The 17,528-nt window shown below is 38.0% G+C and overlaps 1 protein-coding gene across 8 annotated transcripts in view; it reads right to left on the reverse strand.

Moving 5' to 3' along the window:
• The window catches only part of DNM3 (dynamin 3), a 549,446-nt gene that overhangs the window by 321,449 nt on the left and 210,469 nt on the right, over nucleotides 1-17,528 (reverse strand). For all 8 annotated transcript variants that reach the window (XM_032291679.1, XM_032291682.1, XM_032291676.1 and 5 more), the window contains exon 11: nucleotides 3,803-3,889. In XM_032291679.1, the coding sequence (XP_032147570.1) occupies nucleotides 3,803-3,889 (87 nt within the window). The remainder of the gene's footprint in view (nucleotides 1-3,802; nucleotides 3,890-17,528) is intronic.

The raw sequence follows: 17,528 nt of genomic DNA on the forward strand, positions 1-17,528 counted from the left end.
TACCAGGCTTGAAGAACAGTTAACTCTCTTTTTTTGTTGTTGTTTTTTGAGACAGAGTCTCATCTCACTCTGTTTCCCAGGCTGGAGTGCAATGACATGATCTTAGCTCACTGCAACCTCCGCCTCCTGGGTTCAAGTGATTCTCCCACCTCAGCCTCCCAAGTAGCTGGGATTACAGGTGCCCATCAACAGGCCTGGCTAATTCTTGTATTTTTGTAGAGACATGGTTTCACCATGTTGGCCAGGCTGGTCTTGAACTCCTGACCTCAGGTGATCCACCCGCCTTGGCCTCCCAGAATGCTGCGATTACAGGCATGAGCCACCACCTGGCCAAGAACAGTTAACTTCCAAGGGAGCAATTTATTCTCATATATATAATTAGTATGTGGCCACTTGTTCCTGTTTTGTACTCAGAACCCACTGCTATGGGCTCTGAGGCTTTGCTTTTGTGGCTAATCTCAACCAGTCATCTGACCAAATCTTGCTGAGAGTCACAAGGGAACCTGCCAAAAAAGGATTTAAAAGTTCACTCCAAATCCACTCCCACTACCAAAAATAAAGTCAAGGAATGGGAGCTATTGGGTCAATAACATCATACTTGTATGAAAAAAACTTCACAGTCAGATACAGTTGTGTTTCATATCTTGAAGAAAACTGAAACATTGGGAAGCATGCTCATTATTGGATTAGTTGTATTTTTGCCTCTCTTCTCCCAACAATAAAGCCAGATTCTATTAAATTGTTTACTCCAAATCCATTTGGCCAAAAGTTTGTACCAATAAACTGTAATATTTAAACATAAATACACTGTTGCCACCATAAGGAGCAAAATATCTACATAATTCTCAGCATCGCCAAAGGTTGTCATGAATATCTTTTGGACATGCACACACATTAACTTGGACTGCAGTATAGGAAAAAAGTGGAAAAAAATAAAAGCTATGGCTGTTCTCATTCATATTCCTGGAAACTGGGAGTCTGTGTTCACTCTAGGAAAAGAGCCAGGTCACATATGGGGGATGAAAAGAAAAACAGCCCATTTTTTTTCTCATTTTTTCACTTTCTCAGAGATTCTCACTGCCTTTTTCACCCACAGTTATTGAATATTTAGTTGAAGAAATGTAAAGCTACCCCTGGTAGCAGTAATCACCCAGAAAGTCCACTGCTTCAACATGCAATTACATGTATGGGAACACCAAGACAAGCAGCTGGTACACTCAGACATTCAGAAAACTGCTGCTTAAGAAAAAGCTACAGAGAGATATATGGCTTTCCATATTTTTAATTTTGAAGATTTTTTTCCCACAAAGCTTCCAGATCAGAAGTTGGTAGTAATTCTACTTTTTAAAGAAAAAAGAAAACTCTGAGAATGCCCCAGAGCTGCTCAGGCACAGAGGCCTGAGGATATGGGTCGCTCTGTCTGACTGGATACTTTAAACGTACCACATGGCCCCAGGCAGCACAGAGTCCAGAATTCAAATGTGAGATCTATCCAAAATGACATGTCCACACTACCAAAACCAAGCATATTTCTGCTATGCCACACAAGTCTGCATTAGAGGTGATCACTACCAGCTGTGACTAGGCACTTGATAACTGTTGGACCAGACCACCTGAGACTGTGACTTAGTAGGGAGATGCCTGCGCTATCTTCCACTTGGGGAATAAATTAATCGTATCTGAGTTACAGATTGAAAACAATTTCCCTTGAAATTAGAAAAGGCAATTCTTCCTTGAATTAATATTATATTAATATATATAAAACAATATATATATTATTTAAATTTTGTTTAAATTTTGTAGAGACAGGGTTTCACCGTGTTTCTCAGGCTGGTCTCAAACTCCTGACCTCAAGCAACCAGCCGGCCTCAGCCTTCCAAAGTACTGGGATTACAACTGTGAGCTACCACGCCTGGCCTTGTATTTTGCTTACTTCTTTCCATGCTCACGAAATGCCTGTGAGTTAACGATCACTATTGTCTCTTTTTAAGATGAGGAAAATGAAGTGCAAAGATGTCAAATAACTTGTCAGAAGTGACACAAAAAACAACAGAGCTTGAATTCAAAGTCAGATAGTCAGAACCCAGACCCCACAATCTTACAACATTGTGAAGTTTGAACATGCCATTTCACTAGAACAAAAACTCTGAAATATGAAGACGTTAACACCTGACATGGATGTGTTATTTAAAATATTTTAAATGGTTTGAAATATTTAAAATGGTTTAAAAAATAATTATACTATATTTTCTTCAATATTATTTTGACAGAGGATCCCAAAGAGTTAAGTAAGATTTATTATCATTTGAATATTATGGACAAAAGATACTAAATTAAACAGTTAGCTTATTTACTTAAGGTCAGGAGTACAGCTGATTCTTAAGAACTTAAGTTTTCTCAGCCCAGGAGGGGCCAAGACTTTAGACATTAGGGAGAACCTTTGGCCCTGGGGCTCCATATCTGGCTCTAGGCTTGATTTCACTGACTCAGGAGTTAATACTGACTTGTTTATCTCAACTACGTCACAAAGTCTATTTTCTCCTCTTTTGGGTATTGCAGCTATCCAAGAGTGTGAAAGCTGATAAACAAGAAAAGACTATAAATAATTATTAACTTTCAAAACACAATGATAAAAAGTAGTGAAAATGAATTCACAGCTCAAGCAGAGAAAAGGTGGTTACTAGAATCACTCACAAATGTCCCAACCTGCTGGGTCTCCATCCCTCTGTCCTTCCTTTTCTCCCCCACCCGCTCCTCTTCCCCACATACACTCTATATGCTATGTGTGTCTCTCCCTGTGGTTTGTTCCTCTCTCTTTTGTCTTCTTCCTTTTCCCTATTTCTCCCTCACCTCCTTCCAACTCAAATCACAAAATCTTGGAATACTAAACTGCAGGGGCTTTCAGAGCGCATATAGGCTGACATACTAATGCCATACATGAGAAAACAACAGTCAAAAGAATTGATTTGTACAAGAACATGGTGTTATTTTGTGGCAAGCACATGACCTAAGTCCAGTGTTCTCTCCACAAGATCACATGTGCAGCTGTGTCATGGAATTCAAGGGTATGTAAAACCCTTTGTATTTCCCATTATAATGTTTTATAAGTAACTAAGAAAAATCCATTTAAACCTCAGAAGATTTTTATTCTTTCCATTTAGTCCCTTACTTTTTAAAATGAATTATCCTCACTGAAAATAATATTTCCAAATCACAGAGCTAGGATTAGAAAACAATTTCAGGGTCACTCCTTCCAACCAAATATATTCACAAAATAGAAATGTTTAAAAGAGTAATTCTCAACTTTTTTTTTTCAATCATAGGATATATGGATAAGCTGATGAAAAGCTAGGTCCACTCTCCTCAGAAAAAAATAAAAACACTGAGAATTTTAAATAATGTTTTAGGAGTTTGTGAATCTTATGGAGTCTATCTGTGGACCCCTTTAAAAGTTAAGAACTCCTGTCTGAAAGAGAAAATGTGGTATGTTCCTGAATTTGTGGTTTTCAAAGTAGTATGTATGTATGATCCATGAAACATTGAGGAAAAAAATAATGAAACTCTTATTACTGCTTTTGCATCTCATTCTTCTGAAGTCTTTTTATTTGCTCATATTTTTAATATAAATATTAATATAGTATGTGTATAATTTATAAATAAGTAAAAATAAATATAACGTAGTTGTGTTCCACCATTTTTTTTTCCCTTTAAGCGACAGGGTGACTGTTGGGAACTACCAGACAATGTTTCAGAGATCTTTGACCTCCCACCGTCCCCATGCCCACCAAAGACCTCTCCTTACCTGGTCCTTTGTCTTCCCTTCTCGCTCACGAATGTGGTTAGCAACAATCCTTTCTGTTTCCTCGCAGAGTCTGGGGAAGTTTGCCAGCTGTCAAGAAAAGCAGATCTGAGTATTAGTACTCAAAAAGTTACACCACCAAAAGAGAAGCAGAGATACATTATGTTACTTTACAAAGATACTCATTGCCATTCTGGAAGCAAAAATGAAATATCATCAACTCCTAAAGAAGAATGTCAAGGTGATGGGAGAGGCTTCACAAACTGTCATCAGAAGTAACCTTGTTATGTGAGAGGAAACACTTCAAAACCAGCAGAGCAATTCCCTAGGAGAAAAACAGAACCCTAGATACCATCTAGCACTGTGCTCTGCTGAGTTAGCACTTAATAAAGTTCAAAGATGAAGAAGAAGGAAAAGAGGACAAAGAAAAGGATAATGACTAACATTTTATATAGTGCCTATCATGTGCCAGGCTAAAGACTTCATCAATTACCTCCTTTAATATTCACAGCAATCAGAAAAGAGAGATATAATTAACCCCATTTATTATTTATTTATTTATTTTATTTTTTGAGTCAGAGTTTTGCTCTCATCGCCCAGGCTGGAGTGCAGTGGCGTGATCTCAGCTCACCACAACCTCTGCCTCCTGGGTTCAAGCGATTCTCTTGTATCAGCCTCCTGAGCAGCTGGGATTCCAGCCATGCGCCACCACACCAAGCTAATTTTTGTATTTTTAGTAGAGACAGGGTTTCACCATGTTTGCCAGGCTGGTTTCAAACTCCTGACCTCAGGTGATCTATCTGCGTTAACCTCCCAAAGAGCTGGGATCACAGGTGTGAGCCACCATGCCTGGCCAACGCCATTTAATAGAGGAGAAAAGCACAAAGAGGTTAAGTAACTCATGGCCGTGACTGAACAGCTCAGAAATGGTGGGTTCAGGATTCTAACATAATTTCTAAGACTCCAGAGCCCTTTACTCTTCAGGGATGATTCATCCCATGAAGCACAGAGAGACTCTTTTAACTTTTTAAATTCTCCCCATAGAAAATAGATAAGTATATGTACATTTTTTTTTGCAAAACTATGAAAACGGTGTGTGTCAATCACCCACCCCATCTAAGTTATATAGGTAATTGTTCAAAACATAGTTTGCAAAAGTGAAAATCTAGATTAATTACAGTTGTTTTCAATATAAGGAAGAAAGAGAATGGGATGCTATGAGAATGTTTAAGGAACCCTAATCCAGAGGGACTTAGACAGGGAAAGGTGTGTGAGAATGACCATGGAGAAGATGAAGCTTGCCAGGAACAGGAAGATGTGTGAAGTCATGGTGGAAGTGGGGGCAATTAGTGGTGACAAAAGTAAAAGAAAATCAGTACAGAAATTGAGGAAAATGATCCCGAGACAAAGCTAGAAAAGTAGAGAGGGGCCACATCAAGCAGATCCTTGCAATTCTGTTAGGAATTTAGGCTACTGAAGCAATGCAGATGGAATAGAAATAATGGTGGCTTCTACTGGGATGATAGCCATAGAAATGGAGAAAAATGGAAACATTCATGACTTATGCCAGCCAAAATATTAATTCCAATTATTATTTTTAAAGTGCTTCCAAATTAATAAGATTAATAAATAGCTCAATAAAATAGGCAAATAATGTGATTTAATTTGTAAAAAATGCAATCGTCAATAAGCAGAAGGAAAAACAAACTGTAAAAGTGATCTAATGCAAGGAAAGGCAATAACTCATGCCCATGATTGGCAAATTGCTATAATTTTTTATGACTTACTGCAGGTGAAGGTATATTAAGATTAGCACAATTTAAACTTGCTAAGGGGTGTCAACAAGAGAAATCGTTCTGGAAAGCAATTTGCCATTATGTATCAAAAGTCTTACACACACACACACATACATACACACAGAGAGAGTGGGAGAGAGAGAGATCTCAATGTAATAACCTCACAGAAGTCTGAACTACAATGATGAGGACATTCATCCCAGCATTAGTTAGAAAAGCAACAATAAGATAAACAAATAAAACTATAAACTACCTAGTATCCAATGATGTTAAATAAATTAAGGTAGATCCACTTATATAATGTAATGTAGCCATTTCAAATCATACTTTTAATACTATCTAATGATATGATAAAGTATTTACAACACTAAGTGAAAAAATTAGGCTACTAAATATATAATGTGATTATGCACAGGCATAATGTTTTGGTTTAAATATTTGTTCCCTCCAAATTAATGTTAAAATTCAATCCCCAATGTGGCTATCTTAACAAGTAGGGCCTGCAAGAAGTGATTGGGTCATAAAGGCTCTGCCATCATGAGTGCATTAATCCATTAATGGATTAACAGGTTATCATGGGAGTGGGACTGGTAGCTTTAAAAGAAGAGAACTAAAGACCTGAGCTAGCACACTACCACACTCAGCGGCCTTACAATATGATTGATACCCTGTACCACCTTGGGACTCTGCAGAGACTCCCCACCAGCAAGAAGGCCCTTACCAGAGGTAGACCCTCAACGCTGGAGTCCTCTGCTTCCGTAACTGTAAGAAATAAATTCCTTATGTATAAAGTACCCAGTTTCAGGTATTTTGTTATAAGCAACAGAAAATGGACTAAGACACATCCACACACATGCACATACACACAGTCACATGCCACCACAAACCCTTGATCTTTTTCAAGGATATAGCCCAATCTTACAAATACCAAAGTTCTTCAATAATACTGTAGCACATAATATGTCTCCAAACTTGTAAGGAGTTAAATCTTGGCCTCCCTGAAATGTGGCTTCTGTACGATCACGTGGGGTTACTATGCACATCAACTTTATCGCATGCACAATGTATATTAGTGTCTTAGCAAGATAACTGCAGTATTTCATGGAACCATCATAATCACAAGATCACATATATGTTAAATCTTCTATTGCCACATGTCTACTCTCTGTGCATAGAAAAAGGTTTTGCACAGATACTATAAAGTGTTAATAGAGATAACTCTTTGAATTATGCATAATTTTATTTATCTATATTTCCAAATATTTCTACAGACTATGTTCATAACATCATAAAACATAGAAACAGAGAAAACATAAAAACATAGAAACCTGGCTGCTTGGGTTACCTCAAAAATCATCACCAGAGTCTCCATGAGGCCCTCAATTCCTCACCGGCTTACTGGCTCTTATCTGAATCCTGAGATGTATGCTCATCTGGGGGCTTATTTTATGAATTATTGCAAGATACAAATGGAACTCATACTTTCCATTTTAGAAACATTCTCCAGAAAAAGTTCTATCATACCAGAACCCCTCTTAACTCTCTGAAAATCCTGAAAGTTATTTTTTGTGAGGCTTATAAAAGCCTTCAGAGTGGAAGAGACAGCTGATCAATTTCATTCCTTCTTGATTAGTGCAAACCTGGATGGTGCATCTGACACCAACCATTAGTCTGCCCTAGGCCACCAGAGCAATCTATTCCCCCTGTATTCAGATAGCCTCCCAAGCTATTCAATGACAGCCATACTATTATAGGATCACATTGCTTCAGAGCAGTAACTACACAAGCAATCGAGGTCTACCAAGGAAGAGTGGGATGCTTTTAACAACATTTAGAAAATAGATTACAGCAGAAAGTTATTTTTAAAACCACCAAATAGTGGCAATATAAATATTTATTCAGAAAGTAAACACTTGATAGCTGAAGGACCCCAGGCCAGTACATGACCATCATTAAGTCCGGGAAAGGCCAAAATGACAAGAATATCCCATGAAGCAGAGACATCTAAGAATGCCTCCAATCTACAGGAGGATTGATTTGTGTGCATGTGTGTATCTCCTGATCTTTCCAAGCTTACTGCCCATGGGCTTAATTCTACCAGGAAAGGAATCTGTAAGAGCCACAATTTTGTACCTACAGTTGAGACAACTGGAAGTCAATAAGCCTAAATTCCAAGTGGAGCAAAAGAAAAAGAGAACACACTAGAAGAACTACCATTATGGAGACAAAAAAGGAAAACCTTGAAGAGGCAGTAAGCAAGGTAAGATCTAGGCATCACTGAATGGCATTAACAAAACAACTGGTTTGGTTACTAGCTGGTGGATATTGAACTGGCTATGGGAGTACACTAATCAAAATCTTGCTTTTAACTGCCGACTTTCAAATATAAAGCTCTAGTCCCAATTCTTAAGATACATACATACAGAGGGTTTAAAAAAAGTCCTACTGACATTTAAAATAATTTCTGATTAGACTTTCTACCACTCATTTTATTATCCCATTTAATCTCATAATGAGCTTATTTCATGATATCATTCAAACTTTGCCCTGCTCAGTTTGTGTCACCGTTTACTTAGCTTTAAAACATACTTAACTGATTGCTCAATTCAGTCCCTCATCTCTCTTCTGTGTTTCTTATTTAATGTGCGATCACTGTTTCCTCAATCATTTATACCATTATAATTGTCAGTCACTTTTGCTCTGAATGTCAAATTAAAAGCCTACAGTTATAAGAATACAGGAGCTCTTATCTGTCAAAGTCATCAGAATATCAATCATGTATGCCTAATTAATATTGACCTAGAAGATGTCATCTTTAGACCTTTGTTGCCCTAATGATTAATTAAAAACCTATAAATTGATTTATAGGGCCAAGGGATTAAAGCTCTGGTATAAATTATAATAATTACATTCCTAAATTTATATCATATCAGTCATTCATTGGGCAACTGCTATAGTCCAGCTCAATGTTCAATCACGTGTTATGTCATGGCATCTGACATTAGAAACAATACAGTCTTGAGTAGCAGGTTGCCTATACAGATAAATAGTCATACATGAGAAATATTTTTTTAAAACCAAGGGGAAACATGAAGAAATAAATGCATGAACCAGCTATGAGATGTCCTCTGAGGATTTGATGCTTACCTAATAGTGAAACTTGTAGTCAAAGCTGTACATTTATTAAACAGCAAATGAGTTCTAAATAGCTTATTGTTCAAATTGCATTATTTTTTTTTTTGAGACACAAGACAGATTCTTGCTCTGTTGCCCAGGCTGGAGTAGAGTGGCATGGTGTGATCTTGGCTCACTGCAGCCTCCACCTCCTGGGCTCAAGCGATTCTCCTGTCTCAGCCTCCCCAGTAGCTGGAACTTTAGGCACCCACAACCACACCCAGCCTTCACTGAATATTCTTTTTTTTTTTTTTTTTTTTGCCAGTTCAGGAATATTATTTTATTATGTATTACTTAATTTTATATTATGTCTTTTATTGCAGAATGTATTCTTGTTATAACCAATATGAAATGTCACCATTATGATTTCTTTTATGGTAAGAAAAGTTTGAAGTGTTGTCAAAAGCATTTATCACACCTTTCTGCTTTGTAGAGTTTCTCTCCGATCTTAAAGATTCAATGGAGAAACAATACAATACACACGACTTTAGGAATCAAAACCTTCAATATTTAATTCAAGGAGAAGATTTTAATTATACATGTTCTGAGAGAAAGCAGAAAAACATGTTTCAATAAGATCCAGCATTACAATTATTATTTAGGGTAGTGATTATTTTGGTGGAACCTCAATACAAAAATTAAATTTGAGTATGGACCACATTTTCCTAGAGAAAAAAAAAATCACTTGGAAGACATTTCTATCCAACAAAACAAAAATTATATACTTCCAAAATGCATTAACAGTTAATTAGATTATAAGATCTATGCTATGCTAGTACATTTCTCTCGAAACAGTCAAGAAACTAGGCAAGATTTCTGTAGCTTCAGGAGTAACATGTTTGATGCCTCTAGCAAAGACTGGAGTTATCAGGTAAACATCTGTTCATAGTTCCACATCAATAAGAAAATAAAGTCAGAACAAAATTTCTTCTATACCTATCACTTGACTTGATTGGTTTGGCTGACCTAAAGATAAAGGTTTTTATTTAAGAAAAGCTATAAACCTTTCAATGATGTCCGCTTGCTACAAACAAATGATTTTAGCACTCACAAAAGCATACAATAATTTTATTTCATTTTCTGTGAATTAACCACCCACCCAACCCAACAAAATTCCTAGTAATCCTTTGTTTTTGTATAGTAAAATGTTGGATTTATTCAGTATATGAGAAGACACTTATCTGTGCACAGCACATTTGTTATGAAAAATATTTTTTTAAACAGATGTATTTATAGAAACATTTATAAAGGTGATTGAAGATGAGAAGCAATTCTAACATAAAGAGATCAAGAAATAGTGACTGTTTTCTAAGTTGCACAGGGATTAATGGGGAAAGTTCCTTATGGGGTGTTCTACATTTTATGAGTGGCATATGAGAAGTCAAGGAAGGTCAAAGTGAAGGTGGCAGGAAGGGAAAAAGAGTGCCAAATCCCAGTGAGGCAGGCTGCAATCAAGTGGGTACAGTGTTAACCCTCCTTCCCCAGTTGGCTAAATACCTAATCCAGAAACCTCAAATATTTTCTACAAATAGTGGGAGAAGTGGTGAGGTATAAAAGATGGAAAAACCTTTAAAGAGAGAAATGAAGAGAACTCTAGTGTTATCTATGAAATGCTAAAGAATAAAAACAAACAAAAAAAAAGTCCTCACCTGAGAAACAAGGAGAGTAGAAAAACAAAAACAAAACAAAAAGTCCAACTTTGGGTAAATAAAACCTGGGTGCCCCAGAGTAGTCTGAAGAGCCTCTTACTTAAGCCTCTTACTTAGGTAATTCAGGAAACATCCAAAAAGGAAGTCAGGGTGAGTTGACACGATGACAAAACAACACCTGAAAATCATAATCAGATTTTCATCTTTCTCTTCCAATTTTATCTCTGGTAGACATATTAATGAGCAGTTAAAATGAAAAAACTTCAAAACAGAAAGTGGGAGGAAAATCAGGGGCCATGGTAAATTACAAATTAAGAACCAATTATAAAGATTACAAAGCCTTTAATGAGTTGTAAGACTAAAAGGTGAGAGTCTATCCTGTTAAAACCAAGTCCCAGGCCTGAATTTCCTATAATACCCAACAAAAGTTTCAGACTTTAATAACCAGTCTGGGCCAGGCACGGTGGCTCACCCCTGTAATCCCAGCACTTTGGGAGACGGAGGCGGGCGGATTACGAGGTCAAGAGATCGAGATCATCCTGGCCAATATGGTGAAACCCCGTTTCCACTAAAAAAAACAAAAATACAAAAATTAGCTGGGCATGGTGGTAAGCGCCTGTAGTCCCAGCCGTTCGGGAGGCTGAGGCAGGAGAATTGATTGAACCAAGGAGGCAGAGGTTGCAATGAGCTGAGATTGCACCACTGCACTCCAGCCTGGCGCCTGGTGACAGAGTAAGACTGTGTCTCAGAAAAAAAAAAAAAAAAAAAGAAAAAAAAAATAGTCTGATTTGAAGCGTGGGCATGTATTACATGCAAATCACAGCACAGAGTTTGACCGGATGGCAACCATTAGAGGAGGTGAAACGCAAGTCTTTTCAAACAGTGTAAAAACCACAGCACATCTATCTGAACCTAAAAGAAAGTCCTAAACAGTATAATGCTTTGAAGCCATTTTCCTTCATCCTACTTCAGCCAAACTGACCATCACCTGCTGCGTCAATGAGACATAATTCATTTATTTTTTTAATTATTCCCTCAACAATTACTGCTGAAAACCAGGCTGTTTTAGGGGTTGCAAACAGAGCGATGAGTTTAATAAACCAAGTTCTTATTCTCATGGAACTTGTATTCTCAAGATCCCTTTATTGTCTTACAACAACAATAGATAAAAATAATATAATTAATATGCTAACAGTAATATACACTGCAAAGAAAAATAAGGTTTGGTAAGTAGATGAACGATGTGTGTGTGTGTGTGTGTGTGTGTGTGTGTGTGTGTTTGGGGGAGGGCTATCCAACTGTAAATAGAAAAGTCAGAGAAAGACACTGCTTGGGGGCCATTTGAATAGCATAGACCTGAAAGAAGCAATGGTTTGATCCATGCAGATAGCTTGAGGCAGATCATTTCCCACACTAAAAATGAGAAGTGCAAAGGCTCTACAGTCATGTTTCCTTGGCCTGCTAAATAAACAAGAAAACCAGTGTAGCTGAGTGGACTAAGAGGAGGAAAGAAAGGGAAAGAGGTGAGTTTAGAGATGAAAAGCGGTAGGGGGAGGGGCAAGATTGTGTAGGTCCATGTAAGCCATGGTAAGGACTTGGATTCACTTGTTTAGTTATCTGTATTCAGGGCTAGGTATTTACTTACCTAGTACGCCACAAAATTCAGCATTTCTTCTAACAGCACTTTTTAATGAAAAATCTTTCTCTGAATTTCTTTTTCTTTTTTTTTTTTGAAACAGAGTCTCGCTGTTGTCACCTGGGCTGGAGTGGAATTTCACAATCTCGGCTCACTGCAACCTCCGCCTCCCAGGTTCCAGCAATTCTCCTGTCTCAACCTCCTGAGTAGCTGAGATTACAGGCATCCGTCACACCTGGCTAATTTTGTTTTTTTTAGTAGAGACAGGGTTTCACCATGTTGGCCAGGCTGGTCTCAAACTCCTGACCTCAAATGAAGCACCCACCTCCACCTCCCAAAGTGCTAGGATTGCAGACATAAGCCACCACACCCAGCCCTTTCCCTGTATTTCTAATAGCTGACTGAGGTATCTTTTTTTCTTTTGCAAAAGTTTTTTTTTCTAAACAGGAGTATGATAACGATCCAAGAATGTGTTTTCCCAAGAGGCCAGTAAATGGCACCATTGCTAAACTGCGGTTAAAAAAAAACAAGATGTTTTCAGTGCTTCCTGGAAAGACCTTCAGCACCCTGTGATGATGCACTGGAGAAGAGGAGGTAAAGAAAAGCAGCTGAAAAGTGATGCCCACGAAAATAAATTCCAAAGTTGAGATATATCCCTGGCATGAAGCCAAATAGCTCATAAAGCTCTAATGCTCCTGTCATCCTCCAGTGCCCCAGAGACAACAGTGAGAAAATATCTGGGAAGAAATGCATTCTCCCAGGCTAGGAGTCTAGCTTTGTGTTTTGTTATTTGAACACACATAAATCTCATGTTTTTCACTGATGTTTATTTATGTGACTTAAGAAAAAAGCATTTAAGGTTTTACACATGAGGCATCAACATGAGGAGTTGTAATTGAAAATGGTATTTTATGTTTATATATGTGCATATGCTATAATATATAGTTACAATATAGCTGGAATTACTTATTTTCACATTGCCCGGGGTAGTGTTTGTTTACTCCTATTACTTCACTGAAAGTATTCATAGCATCCCCTTGAAGTCTCAGAAATGTCCTGTACTGAACAATAAATTATATAGCCACCTTATCTGTGGGTCAAAGGAGGCAAATAATAAAGTCTAATTAGGATTATTTTGCTTTGCAAAATATTTTAATTAGACCAGTTTTAAAATAAAGGATATTAAAGGTAGACCTAATAAGACCAAAAATCAAGAACATCAAAATGCAGTATAAGAAAAAGGATAGATGTTTGAAAGAAAACCTGCCTAAATTTTATCATTTTAGAAGGGACGGCTAAAATACTCTTTTAAAACCAAGTATATACATTTTTGGCCACTGGATAACTTTAGAACATCTAAATTGTTAATAAATACTTATAAAATTCCCCTATGTGGAATTGGTCACTGTGTTATGGGCTAGAGAGAAGATAAAAGACATAGCGTCTTTTTTCCAAAGGCGCTTATAATCAACAAGAGGAGATATGTAAACAAGTAAATACAAACAAATCTCAAGGCAGTATCATAAATGCTATGATATACATACACAAAGCGTATCAACAGGAGCACTCAAAAGGGAGTCAGGAGAGAGACCAGGAAGGGACTCACAGAGGCCCTTTGGGAAGATTTTAAGGAAAACATGAGGATTGAGCTGTCTCCATAAAAATGAGAGGGGATGGCAGGTAAAGACAGAAGGGAAAGTGAGACATTCTAGACAAAAGGAATCACTTATACAAATGTCAAAGGCATGAACAATCTTTGAGGATAGTGCAAATCATCTAGAATGGCTGAAACAAGCAGTGGGACCAAAGATGTAGCTGGAGAAGTATTCAGAGATCAGACGGGAAGCTAAATACAACCCTAAATGATCGGAACTTTATTCTCAAGGCTCTGAGGAGCCACTGAATAATTTTGAGGATATAGGTAAAGGCATATCTGTATTTTAGAAAAGTCACTTTAACAGCAGTGGCAAAGATGAATTTGAGAGTGGCCAGAAGTAGATCAATTAGGGGGCCACTGGAGTAATTCAGGCTTAAAAGTAATGTTCAGGGCTTTAAGTAAAAGAGAATAGTAGCAGTAGTGTGTAGCCAGTTTCATAAAGAGGCTTGAGCTGGAGGTATATATTTGGGAATCACCAATATTTTGAATGGTAGTTGAACTATCACAGGCGTGATCTGTCAAGGAGAAAGTATAGTAAGAAGAGAAGAAAACCAGTAGTAAGCTCTGTGGGACTTCAGTATTTAGAGGCAGGCAAAAGTGGATGAATGCTCAAAGGAGATGGAGAAGGAATCAAGAGAAAGAGGGAAGAGAACCATGAGAAGGGAGTGCCAGCTTTATAAAGAGAGCGGAATATAGTATCAGGAATAAGAGTGCCCATTAGACTTGGCAATCAGGACTCTCACTGATCTTTACAATAATTAACTCCATAAAATAGTGGTGTGGAAGCCAAATTTCAGTTGAGGAATTAATTGGAAATGAGATAGTAAAGATGTAAAGCATAAATTACTTTTTTCCCAAGAAGGCTGACCATGAGAGGAGAAAAATAAGGCAGCAGATGCGTCTTTGTCACTGTTTCTTTTTAAATTAGGACAGACATAGATATATTTATATGCTGATTTTTTTTTAGGTGATGGAGAAGATGATGGTTCAGGAAATAAAAGACTCAAATGGGGAAATCGTCTAAGGAGGTGAGAGTACAGATAGGAACCCCATCCCCTTGGTCAGGAATATTATCTCAACAGAGACAAGGATAAAAAGGGAGTGTGGCTGTGAATACAGTAGATTTGAGAGATAGAAGACAAGAATCAATATTTCATGGTGCTCATTTATGGCCCCTATTTTATCTGTGAAATCGTCATTGAAAGAAGATGAAAGTCATGAGTGAGGAGGTTGGAAGACAGTGCTAAAAAGTTTACCATCATTATTGTGGAGAACACAGGAGGCTGCTAAATACTAAGACACTGAAGCACTGCTGGGCAGCAGTTGAAATTGGACTAAGAAGACCGTGAATATGTTGTGGCACCAGTTATCTCCAAGCTCTTTAGAAGCCTGGGGTCGGGCGAGGGGTGGTAATAAAGACAAGCTGTAACTTTTAGCAGCCCTGGAGTTTCAATGGGTGGCAAAGTTAATAGAAGTAAAACTGAAGTAATAGATAAGAAAACTAATGATGGATGTATATCTGCTCATGCATCCGCCTAGTGGGCTCTAAGGTTTAATGCTGGAAGGGGAAATAACAGGAGGCTCCCACTTTAGCAACACGGCCCTGCCACATTTTCCAACCTAGATCTGTCAGCAGTGAAGTGGACACTAAATTTCAAACCTTCAAAATAGAGCTTTTCCATTAATTTCCCAATTGGCTTAAAATCTAAAGAGGATGAAGAGGGTGATCAGCATTCTGCAAGCCCTTTCAGATTTACAATTTCTTAGTAAAACATTTTTTTATGACAACAAGAGCCAAAAGAAGTCATGAAGGTGTGATGCTAGCTACTGTGGGCTGAATGGAGAGCAAAGATCTCAAGGAAAAGTAGCTTTTAGGAGTTGGACATGATCCCTACATGGACATTGAACACTTCCAAGTTGAAGGTGAATTGGGGATGGAGAATACAAATGTAAGCCAAAGATCCTGATGAATGCAATGGAGTGGCTTGGCACTTGGAGGTGACAGTGAATATAAGGAACAGGGACAGCTGACATTGCCTGGTCCTTAATGGAACACTATGAGAAAGTGAAAGAATAATGTTTGGAAGCCACAGAAGGAGAAGTGGGCAAATGTCATACCCAATAAAAGCTCTTAGATTTTTCCAGTTTGGGCTGGAATAAATATGCTTCACTGAAGAAAGCTAAGAGGTAAACAGTAATCTCAAGGAAAAAGCTAGGTTTTATTATTATCCAAGGCAAACTATAGAAAGTTTTGAGAACATAGTAAAAGTATATAGGAGACCAATCCAAGGAATATAATAGAAAGGGTGGAGAAGAATAGAAGCCAAAAAGTGTCTGGGAACAAGCTGTCTCATCCCATGCCATCAGAACTGACTGCTGGCTTTCCAGTAGGTCAGATAAAATGGGAAATGATAAAAAAAAAAAAAATGACTCATGCATACCATAAACACTTTATGTAACTTAAAACATAAATGTCCACACATGTGCCAATCTTTTGATGTAAGGCCAAGGTCTGTTCTTTGCATATGGATCTGCTGATTGGAGTTATGCGTATTCTGTCTTACATAAACCACATCCTTCATCTATAATTTCCAGTTTTGCTTTCTTTACAGTGGAGGGAGAACCTGAAGACACTTGTGTAATAATCTGAATGCAGAACCTATCCAGATTTTTATAACCCCCTCCTCACACACACACACATTCTTTTGCCATTATCTTGCCTGCACCTAGTCAATAGCAAAGCTTTTGTAGCTAACATTGGTCAAGTCTTCTCAAAGCATTCAGTTTAGTTTTCACAGAAACAAAACTCAGAGTCTTTTTTGCATTGGATCAGTTAATTTGCTCTCTTTATTTAAAGTATGTTATTAAAATACAGGCAACTGGCTAAACAGTTTTGGGAACAAATACAGCACAACTGTTGCTTGTAAATAAGACAGGTTAACTGGCAGAAGAAAGAAACATGGACAACCTAAAGAGAAGCGCTACATCTGTGTACTGAGAGTGGCAATCCTTAGGGTTAGTAGGAAACTCAGTATCAATTAATCTCCAAAGTCATTTAAGAGATTAAGAGAGCTTTACATGTACAAGGGACACAATAGGTTGCATTTTGAAGAGTAGGCGAGGTAGCAGGGATGAGAAGTGTTAGCAACTGATTTCAAGTTTCCAAGTGGTGAACTGGTAGAAAGATTGATTTTCTTCAGGCAGGGCATGGTGGCTCACGCCTGTAATCCCAGCACTTTGAGAGGCCGAGGTCGGCAGATCACCAAAAGTCAAGAGTTCGGGACCAGCCTGGCCACCATGGCGAAACCCCATCTCTACTAAAAATACAAAAATTAGTTGGGTGTGGTGGAGGGCGCCTGTAATCCCAGCAACTCAGGAGGCTAAGGCAGAGAGAAATGCTTGAACCCAGGAGGCAGAGGTTGCAGTGAGCCGAGATCACACCATTGCACTACAGCCTGGGAAACAGAGCAAGACTCCATCTTAAAAAAAAAAGATCGTTTTTTCCAGCCCCATGTGCATTCTTCTTCCTGCCCCTCAGTCCTTTAACTCCTGTGGCTCTTCTTGTTTTGGAGAAGAGGAAACAGAAGTTTAGGAAATAAGCAGTGGGAGCTCTAGAGAAAGGGTCTGAACCTCCTAGAGTCAACTCTGGGTCCCAAGCTAGTTCCATTTACTGCTTATCTTTTAGCCTTCACATCTAGGAATTCAGCTCACTTGCCTCTTTTAGTACATACATCTGTTCTTTACCTGAGTCTTTCTGTCAGGTAACTGGGAAATAATATTTATATTCATTCTTATTCTCTGTCCCTCTCATTCTCTC

Source organism: Sapajus apella, unplaced genomic scaffold, assembly GCF_009761245.1.
Source record: "Sapajus apella isolate SASKATOON/1434 unplaced genomic scaffold, GSC_monkey_1.0 scaffold25, whole genome shotgun sequence".
NCBI lineage: Eukaryota > Metazoa > Chordata > Mammalia > Primates > Cebidae > Sapajus > Sapajus apella.